The following is a 15,388-nucleotide window of genomic DNA, read 5'->3' as shown; positions in this document are numbered from 1 at the left end:
CTCGTCTAGGACAAATATAAATTGTCTGTGTATAAGGGACTCTCTTTTTCTGTATCTCTTAAGACGCTGGTTAGCTAACAATGACAGGGTCTCGGGTTTGCTCCCGGTGTTACCCTTGAAAGTTCCTTGGGATTTCCCAGCGTGCCCCCACCCCCTCCCTTGTCAGTGGTCAGGCGGGGCGGAGGGCCTGGCAAGGACAGTGTCTAGTCATTCGGATGGTAGCAAAAACCGAAGTCCTTTGTACACATTGGCATGCGCGTAAAAGAACCCTTGAAAGTTGGAATTCGAAATGAGTAGCCTAGCCTGTAGCCCCGCTGTCCAGGCAAAATTTTCTTCATTAGCCCAGTCAGTGTAGTAAACTATTGGGCCATAAATCTCATTTTATTTCTCTGGTTCTATTCTCCACCACAGTAGGACTTTTAACCTCACTTCATTTCATTAATATTCTCCTCACCAGAGTCCGGAAAAATCATTTCATAATACTTAAAAAGTAATACATCAGGTTATAAGTGTTAAACCTGTGAAAATGAAAAACTAGGTAGTACATCTTTATTGCTGAGTAAACCATTACTATGATAAAATTGCACATTAACAAATAATAATTATTAAATATAACAAAAAACAACCTTTTGTTGCATTGCAAAAAAAAGTAGCAGCACCTGTACGTGTGTGACATAATATGTGACTATGGGGGTGGGGGTGGGGCTACATCAAACTCGGTGCGGTTGTTATTTGCTTTTGCGATTCCTCAAATATTTTGATGATTGGTCCCAAGCTCGGGAATTGTAGACCATTTTTAGAAGATAGCTAATGTTTTATAAAACCGCTCTTTTTCCACATCAAAGCCGTTTAACTAATATAAAAGCTGCACACACAAAATTTAAATATATAGGCAGGTCGATGTTATCTTCGGTATATAGCACTAGAAAATCATGTTTACAAATTATCAACGAAGCAATGTTAGTATCACATTGTATTGATGTTGATTACTTTTTATGATCGCACGTGGATTACCCTTCATCGTGAAGTTCACTGAACACACATGATCACATGCGATTACTCTCCACCGTGAACACACATACGATTACCCATCTCCGTGAATACACCGGGATTGTTTCATAAAAATACATCTTTAGTGAGAGTACTATAAACACATGGCATTTGCTTCGTTCCTCCTTTTCTTTCAAATTCTAAAGCCACTTTAGCATTGACTATTGTTAACAATTTCATCAAGTCCATTGATTTACCATGTTTTTGTAATACTTCTCCCAGAGCTGACACAAAACAAGACCCCTTTCTGAAGTCTCTAGCTGAAGCGTAACCTGAAAACAAATTGAAATGGGGTTTAATGTCTGGGCTAATAAAGAAGGGCGTATATCATACAGGGGAAGTTTGCCTGGACAGCGCAGCGCTACAGCCTACTCTTATTTCGAATTTCAACTGTCATGGGGTTATATTACGTTCATGCCAACGTGTACACGGGACCTCAGTTTTTCGTACCACCCGAACAACAAGACGATTTCCTTGCCAGGCCCTCCATTCTGCACCACTGCCACGGGGAACCACGCTGGAAAATCCCGTGGAACTCTCTCGGCTAACGCCGAGATCGAGTCTGTGCCTTTCTCACTGAACCACCGCGACTATCGTAACCGGAAAACAAACACATATCATATATAACAAATACTGGGTCATGAGGTGAAAATAGGAAATTATTAATTCAGAACAATGAAATGAGGTTTAACGTCCTACTGTTCTGCTCCGACTGGGCTAATGAAGACGGTAATTCAGAATTCAGAACAACATCAAACCCATAAGAATAATTCATTTTATCAAATGAATTAAAGAGGACTTTTTCTGGTCGTAGATGATTTCATTCAACACGATGAGTTTGTTAACAAAGTGTCTTAATTCCCTATCTCAAACACCACTTGGCACTATCAATTTAGATGATAAAGAGGGGTGTTTTTTGGAATTTTTCAGTTTGAGATTTAATCATATCAAAATATGGGAAAAAAGGGTACTTGTATTAAATAAACAACAAGACCTGAAACAACAGAGCAAGCAAGCAGAAAATCTTCCTCTACAGGTATCACCATCTGAACAGCTTCAACAATATCTTCAACACTTGCAGCATCAACAACATCAATACCCGTATCTAATCTATCACCACGGCATGCCTAAAAAAATGTGCAATGATTTTAAATAAGCTTACAGGAAAAATTTCATCAGAACTCGTAGTTATTTCTATAAACATTAGTCCCAGAGATGGTATTACAAGCGAGTATTAATTGACACATTTAAATCTATGATCGGAGTTTGTTTTGGTATGTATATTCATTATAGACGTAATCTTGTGACGTCCTCTTGGTCAAGAAGATACACTTGTTATGGGGTTTATTGGTAATTCATTTATTTCAAGAATAATTTAAACAGGGGGGTTGGGTGGCTGAATGGTTAGCACGTGCGTGCTGTACCATAAAGTCTGTCATTAAGTCAACTGGCGTGGTTTCGAATCCCCGGTTGTACGTGACAAGGAGTAGGGTCGCCTGTCCAACCTCTTGGGTTTTCTAAGGGTCCTCCGGTTTCCTCCCACTGCTAAAGACCCCTACGCGCAAGCGAATTATTGAAATAAAATTAAACTATATGTTAGTCCCGAAATGACCTATTTTGTGTCGAGTGGACGTTAAACCCCATTTCTCTCTCTCTTTCTCTAGAATTTAAACAGTACGATCGATCTACTTACGTTTACAAACAATAATTTTGGCTTGCCTTCAAGTGAAGGACAGGATTTACTGTTAAAATAATCCATGATGGTTGAGATTTGAATAGAATTGTCACGTGCATTAATTTGACCATCTGAACCATGACTCATAAATATACAAACTAAACAATCTTCATCTACATGATCTCTTTCAGCTTCTGCAAAAAAACCAAAACAAACAAAAAAGCTATTTTGTTATATGCACCTAGATTTAATGTAAATGTATATTGTTGTTGTCCCCAGTCTGGTCCGTTTACACTAATTTGTGAACACGAGCATACATTTTTCATTCGATCCACATGAAACTTGGTATGTAGCTTTATATTCATGATCATTTATTAATTATTTTCACATGTATTATATTATATTATATTTTTTTTTTTTCAATTTTTACCTTGATCCAGATATAAGAATATTTCTTCTGCTGTACATTCTTTATGAACTACCACATCAAAATTCAGATATCGGAAGCAGCTTTCCATTTTTTCTCTATCATGTTTAGCTCCATGTCTACTCGGCAGATCGTCAAATACGCTTTGGTTGAATATGAGAGCTTTTCCTCGCTTGCCATGATGGAAACAATACGTGTCATTGTTACACCTCTGGTTACAGTTAGGTCCAGCTTTTATTCCAAGATCTTGGGACATACGTAGGTAGTTAAACCTTAGTTTATTAATTTTCTTATAAACGGATATCTAAATTAAAAAGATAATCATATTATTTTTTAATATTTGATATTTTTCGTTTCACTATCTACGCGATCGCGGACATTTAAAGGGACTATCCCTTATTTGAACAGAGTCTCAAAAATAAAAGTCTGAGTATGTATGAAATTTAAACGCCAAAATATCGAGGAATGGTGTATTGACCGTATCTCAAAATTTCAGCTCAAAATATTGAGTCGTTTGGATGTGACCATCAAAACTGCTTATCCGGACACGTAACTCTTTTAAGATTTCGGGTCAATTTTTTCGTTGGGAGACCTGATAATCGATTCCCGTTCATTGAGAGGTCTATACAGTGAATGACCCAAATGCTGTACTTGATAATGAAAGGTAAATTTCACCTACACATTATTTTTATACAGAAAATGTCTGGTTTTATCTAGACACCGCATAATACAGCTTGGGACACCGGTCTCCAATTCCAGATGAAGACTGACGGGTTTCAGTTATTTGAAAACTTATCACAAATATTGAGTTAGTTGCTCGGCCCTTAGGTAGGGGATTTTCAGGAATTTTAAAACCAAATTAAACAGTTTTATTCTCCAAAAAATTATCGGGATTAGCCCTTTAATATAAGTTTGCTAGATAATAATTATTGGTTAGCTATTGATAATTGATAAACGATTAATAATTAAACTTTTAAAGATACATTATGTAAGATTTAGATAAATAGCTAGCTATTCTTGTTATAATAGTGCGAAAATAGATAATGCAAAATGAATATATTAAAATTTTCATTCAAATTACTCTATTGCGAACCAAAATATTAGTTAACAAGATGTGTGCATTAATTCTGACCACCGCACTGGTTGTTCGAAGCTAAGCCTCGCTTCATCATTTTTAAATTAAATCAAAATATGTAACAATATGTAAATGTAAAAATTTGTATACATGCACAAAACTTTGCATCGATGTCCGTTTGGGGTCAGTTTAGCCACTTGATTTTCAAAATGCCCTTCATTTTCAAAGGTGGTTGAAATTTTCGGCTATTCTTTCATAGAATATTACCCACTAGACCAGTGGTTCTCAACCTTTTTTTGCAAACGGCACACCTTGGAACACGTGAAAAAATAGCGGCACACCTGGCTAAATATATATGAAGAATATTTGAATTTTGCAAAATAAAAACATGGTAATTCAGATGGCATATTACCGTAGACATAGACTAGTCATAGAAACATAGAATGACTCAAACTAAATAAAGAAAAACACACCTATGAAGTTACCATGAGTAGACACCAATGGATACTCAAATTGGGATCACATGGTTTTCCGCATTTTCTTAGTGTGCCGTTCAAAATTTCGCGACACACTTCGGGAGATCACGTTGCACACCTGTGTGCCACGGCACACTGGTTGAGAATCACTGCACTAGACCCATGGAGAGTTTGGAGAGGATTTTTAAACGCCCACATTTTTATGTGGACGGTCTATGTCGACACCAATGTCCGTCCATCCGCCCGTTCACATTTGTTTGTGGACGGTCTGGAGTGCACAATTTTTATCGGATGTTGATATGTTTATTGTAAAATCCTTGAGTGACATATAGCGATTGAGCATATCAAAAAAACACAATTTCTATGGAAAACCATCAATGTTTCATACACATATGGCACGACGTTAACCGTGATTGTTTTTTGTGTGTGTTTTTTTTTCTTTACATGTTTATTGCCAACAAAAATCGGATGGGTTTGATTATGATGCGCATGGGACCACAGCTTCTGGGGTTATGGTCCCTGCCTTTTACGAATAATTGTGAAAAATGTTGGCCCAATTCAGATGAAACTTAAAAATATATGAAAATAAGACAATTTGGTGTGATTTTATCGCATAAAAAATATGTAAAAGATGTGTTCGATTTTGGTGCGCATCAGACCGCAACTTCTTGGGTTATGGCCTTTGCCTTTCACGAAAATGTGAATTCTGTATAATAATAAAGTGTGTAGTCCCTCTAAACTAGAGTCCTTAATTTGTGGTCTGATTCAGATGAAGATTAACATAGCTAAGGATCAAAAGTATGATTTTCGTCAGCACCAGACCGCAAATTCTTAGGTAATGACCCGTGCCAACAATTTATGTCCGATTTAGACGAAACTTAAAATATATGTTAAGGATGAATAAAATAGAACAATTTTGCGTGATTTTATCCCCCCCCCCCTCCCCAAGACACTTTTGAGCTAATCTAGCCTAGTCGGGGATCATGGCATTTAGGGCGTGGAATACCACACCCACCACCAGAAACCCGGCAGACTTACATTCTGATGATACCAGATATACATACATTGATACCATATAGGAGAAAAGTGGTACACTTTTCAGCTAGGTCGACCCCCTGGGCTCCCGGTCTATATACCCCATTCCATTTCCTCCATGACGAACAAGGGCCCCCAACTAAATAACTGATGATTTCATGAAACCAATTTGTCATCTTACCTGAGTCAAGGTAATAGGCTATACCGTCACGGAATGACAATAGTTTATTTTCTTCAAGATTCATCGAAAGATATGTATATCGGTGAATGCTGCACCTACATTATCTAATGTTACAATGTGAAGAAATTTGATCCATTCCATTTCTATTTCTTTATTTTTTATATCGCCAGTCCTTGCGCCCGTCGTCCACGTATAGACGCGCTACCTATACTAAATTATCGTCCGATATGTTGAAATTTATAAACAGTGCTTACGATTTTCAAAAATTTCCGATAATTACAACTGTTGGAGTTCTGACAGCCTAACAGGCTTATCCGGTAGAAAATATTCATGTGCGGTGGGTAGTTAAGTTGCGACAATGTTATTTAAAAACAAAAACAAATCATTAATTTGTGAGTCTGTAATGATATACCATTAAAGTTACCTACCTAATTATTATATATTGAACTATATCCAGTGTTCGGTATACATGTCTTGTTCTTACACATACGTTAAAAGTAGAGCACAACGGTTCGGCATTTATTGATCACATATTCCATTAAATTTGGTATAACGTTGTGTGTCTCTGTGTTACCTGTTTTGTCTGCGATATCACCTCAGTGGACGCGAACGTTAAATAAACCAATTTCACAGAGGTATGCTCTTACAACATAATACCGTATTATTGACATAAACTATGTGGCTATTATAGAGATGGTCATACCTGTGTTGATTGAACAACTTATCAGATAATGTCTATACTTACCTATTTGTGTATAGTACAGTAATCGCCAATTATAAACTGAACTTTAGATTGTCTAGTGGTAACCACTATCTATTTATTATAGTAATACTAATCTTACACAGAATTCTAAATTCACCGATAAAATACCCTATGTTTAAACTTCTTATCTCCTGAAATTTTTATTTAATCAGAATCAGAACAATATAATACAAAAATAAACCATGAAGAGCATCGCCAAATGCCATACAAAATACTACTGAGGATTTTTTTTTTTTGAAAATTAATTAAATGTATCCCCGAAAGCAGGACTGTCTGCAAATTATTGTGAATTTTACCTATTCCTATTATTACGTTACTTTATGGGTGTGGTTCAATTAATGAATAAGTCAGCTGACAATAGTAAAGAATGACTCACATTTAAATATTGTAACCAACGTGCTTTAAATATTTAGTCAGACTAATGTAATAGTTAAACGTCTGAAATTAGATTTGGTTAAACAAGCTATAAACAAGGGTTCGGCCAGGTGTCTTTCAGAATCTATATTATATTTATGGTTAAACGATTGTTGGGCACCACCATATAACCTTCCTAACTCTCGCAATTTCAATCGTTTAACCATAAATATAGATTCTAAAAGAGGACTGGTCGAAATGAAGATAGTTAAGAAGGGTATATGGGGGGGGGGGCTACCCTGCAACCCCTTTTCTCTGTCCCGTTATATCGTTGGATATGAATTATAACCCAGAGTTGCGGACGCAGGATATTTGGTTTGAGTGCGCAGATGGAGCGTGTGGGTGGATCTTCGGGGAAATTTGTGGCGCATATGTTGACCCGGGCCCTTATTCACAAAAACTTAAACTAAGTTACAATAGATGACGAATGGACCCTATCCTTCGGAGATGGAAATGACATATTTTACAGATGTTGTTCACCTGGTTTTCAAAACTGAGACGAGAATCGACAAGAATTCCAAGATTTCTTACAGTTCTAGACACAGGAATTTCGGTGTTTCCAATGTTTATCGATCGAATGTCACATTTCTTAAGTCTGTTAGCGGGACCCACGAGAAGAAACTCAGTTTTTTCATCGTTGAGTTTAAGCATATTGGATGCCATCCATTTTTTGACATTATCGAGACACCCTTCCAGATTCTTGATGACGGCATTTTGATCGACCGGAAGTGGCTTGTAGCTATCAATGAGCTGAGAATCATCAGCATAAAAATGATAGAGCAGATTGTGATCATGGATAAGTTTACCTAACGTTTTTGTATACATTGTGAAGATTATCGGGCCCAAAACGGATCCTTGGGGAACACCACATAAGAGTTGCTGATGACTTGATGAGGAGTTGTTAACTTCAACATACTGAAATCGTCCAGTGAGATAGGATGAAAACCATTTTGGAATGGATCAGTTAGTCCATAATCTGATGACAGTCGATCCAGTAGGTTGCCGTGATCAATAGTATCGAAAGCTGCTGATAAATCCAAAAGGACCAACAGTCCGATCTTTCCTTCATCAACAGATGATTTTATGGCATCCAGAACACATAGCAGAGCTGTTTCGGTGCTGTGGCCGGAGCGATAAGCAGACTGGAACTCCTCAAGGAGTTGAAACTTTTCTAAATGACTAAGAAGTTGCTGTTTAACAACCTTCTCCAGAACTTTGGACAGAAAGGTCAGATTCGAGACTGGTCGATACTTTTTCAGTAATTGTGGGTCTAATGTCGACTTTTTTATAAGTGGTTTGACTACTGCAGTTTTAAAACATTCCGGTACTATTCCAGACTGCAAACTCGTGTTTATGATGTTAGTGATAATGGGCAAAATTGCATCCAGAATTTTAAGCAGGAAATGTGTCGGTATGGCATCCAAAGAGCATGATGTTGGTTTGGATTGACAGATTATCTTCCTTATCTCCTCCGATGAAACTGGATTAAATGAATCAAATTGAATTGATGGAACTACAGACCTTCTGTCATCACACCCCTGTGTGTTAATAGAGCCAAGGCCATGACGAATCCTATCGATTTTATCAATGAAATAATCACTGAAATTTTGAGCAACAATACTATCATCTCCCTCTGGAAGGATGACAGTCTTTTCTTTTCCCAGTAAATAGTTTAGCGTTGAGAACAATAATTTCGGATTTCTTGAGCATGATGATATTTCCTTGTTGAAATACTGTGATTCGGCATTTTTAACACATTTCATAAAATGTTTTCGACACTCTGCGTAAATTTGTTTATGTACTACTAACCCTGATTTACGCCACTTCCTTTCGGCTGCTCGGCGTATTCGCTTAGCATCGTTTACAGAAGCATCATACCATGGTGTTTTCTTTAAATGGTTAATGGTTTTGGTTTGGATGGGTGCGTGTTTGTCAAGGAGGGTAAGTAATGTTTTATCGAGTAAAGCTACCATGTAGTCAACATCATTAGAACATTGTGTGAATAGAGTGCTGCTCATAAGATCGGTATTAAATTCTTCAATATTGATGGATTTGAAGTTCCTATAGCGTATTTTCCTGCTGTTACGTGAAGTGTTTGAGAAATTGACATTAAAGGATATAACAAAATGATCAGACATTAGCTTGTCAACGACATCAGCATTATGAATAAGTTCATGATTACGGCAAGCAACCCAGTCCAAGGTGTGTCCTGATCGATGTGTCGGCTGAGTAAGTAGTAGTTATTAGCACACTTTCCGAGGTGTATCGGTGAATATCAGGACAGTTTTGGTCGAGGGGCCCAGCCGAGGCGGAGCCGAGGCGGCTCCCGACCAAAACTGTCCTGATATTCACCGATACACCGAGGAAAGGTGCTAATAAGTTACTTACATCACATTTCTATCGAGTATTGTGAAGCAAAATATGAAAAATAATATTAATTATCGAGTCGTTTCAACCGAAAAGTGACAAATACTTTCTGCTCTTTCATTATTTATACCTTTCTGAGCCTCACGTTACATTTCATGGTAGAATGATTTCGCAGTGGAGAGACGACCTGAGTAGTATTTACACGTGCGTCTTGCTATGATACTCTGAGCGTAAAACAATCACGTGTTTGTTTAGACCACATCGTCAAAACAACTTGTCTATGGCGTAGAGGACTACGATATTATTAAATGTAGTGTAAAGGAAATGCGAAACGTGGGTCATTCCTGGTGAAAGTATGCATCGGCGGATGGTTCTTCCGTTGAAATTTATTTGTAATAAAGTTTATGACTTTCTAGGCTTTTTTTTCATCCTGCTTATTTTCAAGCAAGAGAACTGCGCCTTCTATCATCACAATTAATTAAAATAATTATTCAATATTCTAATTTATATATTTTGCATATTAATATAAATCAAACCAAATTATGAAATAGATGCCAATTGATATGTATAATAATTGATTTTTGTAATATGTTGTTATGTTAATTTAATGTCATTGTATATGTTTTTGAACTGCCATGTAGTTCCCCCCATTTTGTTTTGTTACTATGATTTTGACTAGTTGTTTCATGTACATTTTCCTTGTGCATTGTATAGAGCCATCGTTATCAATTGCGATCTGGGTCGGACTAAACGTCCGCTACTTATTGCTTGATAGGTATCTAAAACGGTATAAAAGTATCCGTGTCTCAGAAATGAACAGTACTCTTTCTGTATATTTCTGATACACGGATACTTTTAAGCATGTATTGAAAATAAACAGGACAGTTTAATCAAAGGTTGCCAGTGGCAACGAGTAGAAGTGGGATGTAATGGTCTGTACCAGGTCGTAAATATCCAAAAGATCACAGAGAAAATTTGTTATTAGGAGAATCAAAATGCACGTTAAAATTTCCAACAATTCGGATGTTATCATTGCAATCAAGATCTTCACAGAGATTATTGAAGTCATTTACGAAATCTGAATCGGTAGACTTGTTTTTTCTTGAAGGGGGCGGTCTGTAGACACAGATAATCCTTAGGGTTTTTGATGCAGATGTTATGGTAAGTGATAAATGTTCAAAAGACGAGTACGTTTTCGTTATGTGAAGCCTCTGAAGCCGCAAGTTTTCCTTGAAAATAACAGCTATACCCCCTCCTCTACCAGTTATTCGTGGGGCGTGAACACAAGTAAAACCTGGTGGTGTCATTTCAGCACACCTGGCTTCGTCACCATTCTGAGACAACCATGTTTCGGTTATTAAAAAGACATCAAATTCACATTCGGTTATGCAATCAAATATGTCAAGAGTTTTGTTTCTAACAGACTGAGCATTCCAAAGACCTATTTTCAAAGACCCTGGCGTGGTTCTCCCTTGTCAGTGATGCAGGACGGAGGGGCTGACAAGGAAAGCTGTCTAGTCGTTCAGATGGGACGAAAAACCGAGGTCCCGTGTACACATTGGCGTGCACGTAAAAGATCCCTTGACAGTTGGAATTCGATATAAGAGTAGGCCGTAGTGCCGCTGTCCGGGCAAAATTTCCCTCATAGCACACTGTATGGCGTATGCCCGTCTTCATTAGCCCAGGTTAGGAGCAGACAGTAGGACGTTAAACTCCATTTCATTTCATTTCATTTCAAAGACCCTGGAAGAGTCTGAGAGTAAGACTGATTTTGCTTCTGGGTGCCAGAACGCTTCCCTCTAAATTTTTTAAGGATACCAACTTCTTTAAGACAAACAAAATTGTTGTGAGATAGTGTTCTGATAGTAGATGCTTGTTGTAAATCCATGAGTTGTGTTCGTGAGTAGGTGATCATGATGATACAATAAGAACAGGTAAACACTAACATACATTAGTCAGCTTGAAATCTAATTAATCCTCTGAGTGAAAAACAAGTGGATTTCTCTTGAGTGAAAATCAGGAGAGTTCAAGTCTTCAACTTAAATCAAGATCACAGTTTGTTAGGTTTCAAAATTCCACTTCAAAACCAAAATTTTGAGGGATAATTCTTTCACTTTGCTGATCTAGAAATTTAAAGGTACACACAGATCCAAAATTTAAGAATGTAAATCCATGAACTTAAAGGCTCAATACCACTCTTGTTGTAACTGAATAATATGTCCCAATCTTTATTCTGGTCAACAAATTGTACTATTTTAGAATATTTCAATTAATTGATGATACAAATTTCATCTTAACACACCTTATTTAAACATTTTGAAAAAGTCAACATAATGGTTTGAAACGTCTAACGTAAACCTTTTCAAATGAAACTTCGATTTAAAAATATTTTCGAACCCTCTGGACAAGTAAAATAGGATGTAATGGATAATTTACACAACAGGTAGGACACTTAAACATCTAGTACTTAGATAGAGATATTATTTATTTTCTGGAGCTTTCAAGCCAGCAAGAGTTATTGTCCCTTTAAGGGCCCATAATATAACATTCAATTTCATCAGCTACATCGCCACAACCAACAAAAATCTCAAATTTAGTGCTCGTTCCATAGAACTTGAATAATAGTTGATTATTTTTAACCGTTATTTATAGGGGGTGGTGGTGGGGGGCTAATACAGATTTAACCCATTTTAAAATAGGTTGTCTATAAAACATGTAACCGTATATATATTTAGATTATTTTGTTTGTATACACATCGCTGTGTACGATACATATTTAGAGAAGGTCGCGAGTTTATGTTAGTCTATGTAATACAAAGAAGAAGGAACAATAGAAGAAATCTAACGCAGATTTGGTGATGAGTTTTATATGTCGACTTATGTAATGCTTTACTTGAAATATCAAAGACAAAAATAACAAAAATTGAACTGGGGTGAAAATTGTTCATTATTGAGGTTTATTTACAAAAAAAGCTGGCGATACAGATGTTTTCGGTTATTTTTCCTTCTCGGGTTTCTGTTTTAATTGTCTATTTTCACTCTTAATGGTGTAGCGGTTTGGTAGGGTCGGAAATTCTGCTGCAATGGATGCTCGGGGCCCACCCGGTATTTTTTCTGCCACCAGTTCGACCGACCATAAACCTTCAGAGTAGAAGGCGGACTAAAAAAATACTTGTGCAATGTTCGGCTCTCTATTTGAACACAAGAAAAGCTGTGTATAAAACATCTTTACATGTAGGTTTTGATAGACTGGCAAATCTCTGTATCTAATTAAAAGGGTGTGAACTTGAGCTGTCCTACCACGAGCTTCAAGCCGTTCTGTAATCTGTATCTCAGTGTATTTTTGAGGACAGAAATCATTTGGTTCAAAATTGACCTTAAAAGTGGCTTCTCGTTAGCTTTTTCGTTTATTACCAATTTCTTCATTCAAAACATTAATGGTACTTTTCAAAAGACCTGATTTTGCAGCTTGTCACCGAATTCTTGCAAAATAATTGTTGCGCTTATGTGCAGCAAAATAATAAAGAAAGTCTGTTATTTTTTACCCAGAAATCTTTTCTTCTAGCGTCATCTACTGATGTAATTCGCCTTTCGCGATATTTTCTACCTTTGCCCGTCACATTATTGATCAAAATGTTTATTTTTAGATCATCGTTTGCGAGGAGAACGATTAGTTGTTTTACTGTATTTATGTCCTTTTTAAAAAAACAATACTTAATAATTAAATATTCTTTATTATTATCATACAAGTTCAGGGGGGTTGGATGGCCGAATGGTTAGCACGTGCGCGCTAAATCATAAAGCCCGTCATTGAGTCAACTGGCGTGGTTTCGAATACCCGGTTGTACGTTACAAGGAGTAGGGTCGTCTGTCCAACCTCGTGGGTTTTTTCCGGGTCCTCCGGTTTCCTCCCACTGCTAAAGACCCCTACGCGCAAGCGAATTATTGAAATAAAATTAAAACCATATGTTAGTCCCGAAATGACCTGGTTTGTGTCGAGTGGACGTTAAACCCCATCTCTCTCTCTCTCTCTCTCTCTCTCTCTCTCTCCCATACAGGTTCAGTTTACTTAACACATTGTCTATAATAGCACTCACTGACACAAAGTTATCACAGGTGAATATTACGTGCAATACCACGTAAATTGTCCAACACATGGCGACTGTTGAACTTACGGAAAATGTTTAGTACCCGCTCCGTACAGTCTCTGTACTTCTCGCGTTGAACAGGTTGTTCTCCACCCAATATCTGTAGAGCTTGATGTTTCTTCAGGGTCTCCAGAAACTTCTATATGTTAACATGGCAACCGCTAACGGAAGCCTGAAATCCTCTTTGCCACCCTTCTATATTGTTGTTCAAGTTGTTGGTTCTTGGAAGCTGGGCCATCGCTCGGTGGTCCCCTACGGTTACGTCTACCAGGTCTCTCCAGGTCTCTCAATGTAGGTATCCTCGAAGTAGTTCAGCTAATATTTCAAAGGCATGTTCAACATCATCAGTTGGCACAAAAGCAAGGGCTGGTATCATTCTGATGTCAAGATTGAATACGTTGTCTGTTTGGTAACGCTGCTGGAGTCCTTCTGTCTGAATTTTGCGGTATATACCCGGAGAGAGATGAAAAAAGCAACCAGTTATCTCAGTTTCAGGAAAAACTCTTTGAATAGCATTTCTTTGAGCAATCTCAAAGTCTGACATGACAGTAGTTCCTTTATGAACTGTCTCCGATTGGACTATGGACATAGTTCGCTCAGAGACAGTTCCTAAAGGAACTAACATGACAGATAACGGATGGAGATTCGGCTTTAATATTAGTAACTGGGAATACACCATCCATCAATTAATGATTACAGTTTGAAATTTAATTGTTCATTTTATTATAAAAGTAGTGCTCAACTTTCAATTGTGGTTATTTCTATGATTAACTTGTTTGAAATAAAATTAATAGTTAAGTTATGTTTTGATAATGATTACATTACTATGGTGGCTGATTGGTATCATGTCGTAATGTCGTGATGTCGCCTTTCATAACGCGACAACCCGACATCAAGACATTTCTACCCGACACCACGACATTTTTACCCGACATCACGACATTTTTACCCGACATTACGACACTAAAAATGTCGTAATGTCGGGTAAAAATGTCGTAATGTCGGGTAAAAATGTCGTGGTGTCGGGTTGTCGTGATGTCGCGTTATATCTTGATCATGTTGTACATCTCTATATTCGTTTAAAAAACAACTTAAAACACATTTATTTAATCAGGCTTTTAACTGACTCTGTATACAATCGTTAACATGTTCATAATCTTGTTGTTTATTTATGATTTTCCTAAGGCTAAGCAGAGATAAGCAATTTGATTGGTCGATGTTTTGGGACACAATAACCTTGATTCTAGCTAATTCTGAGTTTGATCATGAGAGAGAGAGAGGTTTAACGTCCACTCGACACAAACTAGGTCATTTCGGGACTAACATATGGTTCAATTTTATTTCAATAATTCGCTCGCGCGTAGGGGTCTTCAGCAGTCGGAGGAAACCGGGGGACCCGGGGAAAACCCACGAGGTTAGACAGACGACCCTACTCTTTGTCATGTACAAGCTTGGGCTGGAAACCACACCACTTGACTCAATGACAGGCACACAGACAAGGGCGGCTTCATAATATGTTCACATTCTGAAATGAAATGGGGTTTAACGACCTACTGTTCTGCTTCGACTGAGCTAATGAAGACGGATCACATTATGAATGTGGACGTATACAAATGGATACGAATGCAACTCAAACTGCACTGTGAGTGTCATAGGCGTACGTGGCCGAACTTGTTTGGGGGGGCCAGCATATTTTCCCGACAAATATATTTCTTTAGAGTCCGCGGGCGCCGGAGGCGCTAAGCGTGCGACGGGGGGTCTGGGGGGCCTCCCCCAT

At 37.6% G+C, this 15,388-nt stretch overlaps 1 protein-coding gene across 1 annotated transcript; it reads right to left on the bottom strand.

Annotated features, from left to right (window-relative positions):
• Window positions 1-564: 564 nt before the first annotated feature.
• Window positions 565-6,443, bottom strand: LOC126811115 (caspase-1). Its single transcript, XM_050536586.2, has 5 exons — window positions 6,348-6,443; window positions 3,156-3,456; window positions 2,744-2,919; window positions 2,045-2,177; window positions 565-1,322 (listed from the first exon to the last, which is right to left on the bottom strand). The coding sequence occupies exons 2-5, from the start codon at window positions 3,406-3,408 to the stop codon at window positions 1,117-1,119; spliced, it is 768 nt and encodes a 255-aa protein (XP_050392543.1). The 5' UTR covers window positions 3,409-3,456; window positions 6,348-6,443; the 3' UTR covers window positions 565-1,116.
• Between the last annotated feature and the right edge of the window lie 8,945 nt (window positions 6,444-15,388).

Source organism: Patella vulgata, chromosome 2 (genome assembly GCF_932274485.2).
Source record: "Patella vulgata chromosome 2, xgPatVulg1.2, whole genome shotgun sequence".
Taxonomy (NCBI): domain Eukaryota; kingdom Metazoa; phylum Mollusca; class Gastropoda; family Patellidae; genus Patella; species Patella vulgata.
This window is presented reverse-complemented; position numbering and strand designations above follow the sequence as displayed.